Source organism: Cynoglossus semilaevis, chromosome Z (assembly GCF_000523025.1).
Source record: "Cynoglossus semilaevis isolate Cse_v1.0 chromosome Z, Cse_v1.0, whole genome shotgun sequence".
Lineage (NCBI taxonomy): Eukaryota > Metazoa > Chordata > Actinopteri > Pleuronectiformes > Cynoglossidae > Cynoglossus > Cynoglossus semilaevis.
In genome coordinates this window covers 11112646-11116608 of record NC_024328.1, presented here as the reverse complement: position 1 = coordinate 11116608, position 3963 = coordinate 11112646, and the positions used below count along the sequence as shown (strand labels likewise).

Here is a 3963-nt window from a genome sequence, read left to right as displayed (position 1 = left end):
GGTCCCCACTATCCTTCCAGTTTTTAATAATGCGTTGGACGGTTCTTAACCCAATTTTAGTAGTTTCTGCAATCTCCTTTGATGTTTTCTCTGCTTGATGCATGTCAATGATTTGACCCTTCTGAAACAGACTAACATCTTTTCCACGACCACGGGATGTGTCTCTCGACATGGTTGTTTAGGAAATGAGAAGTAACTCATTGCACCAGTTGGGGTTAAATAACTTGTTGCCAGCTGAAAGATAATCGCACATGCAATAATTATCCAATAGGAGGCTCCAACCTATTTGCTTTGTTAAATCCAGGTGGGGACTTTTTTTTTGACCAGGCAGTGTATTTATATATGTATATGTATAACTGGCAATCCTCCATTATCTTTTGGGCCGCCAAAACTGCCTTTTACCAAGCTAGCTGCACGTTCCTGCACACTTCTGAATGTAATGCTTATTTATAGTTCTACATGTAATCTGACATAATCTGCCTCCTGTTTCCTACCACACCAGAGCACACAGTAATGATGCCACAGTTTGCTGCAATGGCATTTTTGAGTCACTATTGTGACACTGTGTGTGGTTCTGATGACTGTGGAACCCACTGGTGGGCATTAGTGAGAAACACGGCTGACAGGAATAACGGTCATTGATGACAATAAAGAGATAACTCACCAGAGCGTGGTCGAAGCTGAAAGTGCTGATGTAATAGGCAGAGATGTCACTGTCAGCCAGAGGCTGAGATATCTGAGCAACTATACCACACTCATCTGAAAAAAATAAATTAAATAAAAATTAAAAAAATTAAAAAATATGATCCGAGATCATTTACACTAACCAACTGGAGCTGATGTGCAGACCCTTCTATTTACATTCTTCTGATTAATCTGCTCATTATTTACTTTCATTTATGTGTAAATGAGTGTATGTATATGTATGTTCAAATATGTTTATTATGTTTAATATATTTGAAATTAAATTAAATTAATTTTCCTTGGTGTGTCCCTTGAAGGAGGACCTGCTCCACACTTTAGGAACCACTGCCTTAAAAGAGATCCCTGGATTTCTGGTTTATTCTCTGTCATTTTGCACTGACTTTATATGTTGTTGTACGTGTATTTTTATTATTTTTTTGATGTTCCCAATTATATTTACATATAATTAAGATCCATAGATATGAATAAATTTATATGATTGCATTTAATAACTATTCTATTCTTATTTTTACAACTAGGAAATGTTTACATAACGACTCAGGATCACTCCCTTAGACATTGTTTTCTTACCGAAGCCCAGAGGCTGCCCCCCGATTCGCACCATCCTCCACAGTTCTCCAGAAGAGCTGGTGAAGAGGAGGTCCGCGGGAAACCTGCAGCACAGACAGGACACAGACGTCCATAAATAAAGCTCACAAACATGTAGCAGTTTAACACATTCGGATGAAATATTATTGACATTTCAAGTTCCATCCATCCATCCATCCATTTTCATCCGCTTATCCGTTACCGGGTCGCGGGGGCAGCAGTCGCCACCCAAATCACATTGCACCGTACCAAACCTTCCTGCGGGTGGTGAGTCCACTGGAAGGTACCAACCGCCCTAACCGGGATTCGAACTTGCCCAGGAGGTGAACCCTGGGGTTCCACACCAATGACAGAGACATTGCCTCTGGGCCAAAGCGCCACACATTTCAAGTTCAACAGGAAAATAATTCTTACTGTCTCTGAGCCTTAGTGTCCATCACCAGGGAGACGTAGCCATCAATGAGGGAAAAGGAGAAAAACTTGATACAGTTTATGTCCTGGTCCGCTGAAGATGAAGAGGTGTCCTCTTTAGGACTGAGAAGAGAAAAAAAAATAAACAAACGAACAACAAAAAAAAAACTACATCTAAATCTATCTCCATTATTATCACATGACAGAAATATGGCTCAGCCCTGAGTATAGTTCATAATAACCTTAAATAAACCTTACGTCTGTAAGGTTTTCACAAAACTAAACCGTCTTTATGTTTCATTTTGGACAAAATCCTTATGGAAACATTCTACAGTTGTAATATTTAATTCTTCAAAATTGTCGTTGTTAATTTTGTTTTTCAATTAGCACTTCTGTGTTCGCTTTTCAAACGGCTCCAAATCTATTTTCCGTCCTCTAGCACCGCTCCCTGTTCACCCGCGGTACTACAAGCTACTACCTGCTGGAGTAGAAGAGCACGTCGATGAGTGTGGTGGCAATGGACGGCAGTGTTTCTGGGTCCAGTGACATGACACAGAACTGGTTCTGAGGGATCAGCACCGGGTGAACGGTGGGTTGGAGGGCTGCAGGAACAAACACGGAACTGTTTTATAGGAGAAAGCGGGAGCACTGTAACTAGGACTTCATTTGGGATATTTAAAGATATACATGTACGGAGTAATTAAAATTAAAAAGTACGGAGCCCCTAAAGGGACATGAGGTAAAAAAGTATCTCGTGACCACGAGAAACTATATCTAAGACATTTTGCCACACAAACATACAGGGTAATACATAAAAGAAAATCATGTCCAGTACGTACGTAATCTAAGATACCGGCATGTCATGTGTGACATATGTAGCTACTGTATATGGTGAGCATTTAATTAATGTAGGATACCTCAGTTAGACACAGGAGGGCGTTGTTGTTGTTGTTCGACCGTTGATAACAGTGTAGGGAGGTTCGTGAAGTGTAAATACGTATATACGTAAATCATTAATAACTATCTCGACTCTACTACGCGGATTTTCCCATTTCTTGCGTCTTGAACAGCAACGACTGCGATAGGAGAGGGACCAGTGTATTTCGTGATTCGCGTAATTAATTTTCGCAACTTTCGCGTAATTAAGTGATGTCTGTAAAGCACACGCGAGTTTGGGTATGAAATGCGTCCTATAAATAAAATTGAAATGAATGAAATGAAAGTCCACATGGGAGCCAAGAATATGGCTCGTTTACACGATTCAATTGAATTGTACTTTATGCTTGGCTTGAGGCATGGTGAGATTTTACAATTATTGGCCTCAGTGGATGAGATTTTTATTAGTATGCGTACTCTCAGAGTGGCGCTTTGGCCCAGAGGCAATGTCTCTGTCATTGGTGTGGAACCCCAGGGTTCACCTCCTGGGCAAGTTCGAATCCCGGTTAGGGCGGTTAATACCTTCCAGTGGACTCACCACCCGCAGGAAGGTTTCGGTACGGTGCAATGTGATTTGGCTGCTGCCCCCGCAACCCGGATAACCCACGGATAAGCGGATGAAAATGGATGGATGGATGGGTACTCTCAGAAGGATGAGGATAACTTACGTATATACACTGTTATCAACAGTAGAACAACAACAACAGTGCCCTCCTGTGTCTAACTGAGGTACCCTACATTAATTAAATGCTCACCATAAATACAGTACATGTCACGCATGACATGCTAGTATCTTAGATTTCCCAACCATACGTACTATACATGATTGCTTGTTATTTTAATGTATTACCCTGTATGTATGTGAAAAAATTGAATTACAATTCGAACACAACTCTTGCTTGACGAAGACATATCACATATGCTATATGCTACAGCTTTGGGTTTACCTTGTGGTTAGAAAAAAAAAAATCCACTTCCTGTAAAGAACGCAGAAAGTCAAGGTAGGTCAGAGGTCTCTATAGCATAGGTGTGAAACTCAGGCCCGCAGGCCAAATCTGGCCCCTTGTGTAATTATATCCGGTCCACGAGATCATATCAAATGTGTATTAGAGCTGGCACGCTATTATACAGCCATTATATACTGGCGGGATTTAATAATAATAATAATAATAATAAATTTTATTTATAGGCGCCTTTCTGGACACTCAAGGTCACCGTACACAATACAAGAAAAGACAGTAAAAACATTAAAACATTATGAGACAATGTAAAACAGTTAAAAACAATTTAAAATACAATAAATAAGTCAATTAATTAAAAGTC

General features: G+C 40.1%; 1 protein-coding gene across 2 annotated transcripts in view; it reads right to left on the bottom strand.

Annotated features, from left to right (window-relative positions):
* castor1 (cytosolic arginine sensor for mTORC1 subunit 1) overlaps positions 1-3963 on the bottom strand; it is a 20622-nt gene that overhangs the window by 6377 nt on the left and 10282 nt on the right. For both annotated transcript variants that reach the window (XM_008336249.3, XM_025053366.1), the window contains 4 exons: positions 2183-2306; positions 1708-1827; positions 1276-1358; positions 665-759 (listed from right to left, as the gene is read on the bottom strand). In XM_008336249.3, the coding sequence (XP_008334471.1) occupies positions 665-759; positions 1276-1358; positions 1708-1827; positions 2183-2306 (422 nt within the window). The remainder of the gene's footprint in view (positions 1-664; positions 760-1275; positions 1359-1707; positions 1828-2182; positions 2307-3963) is intronic.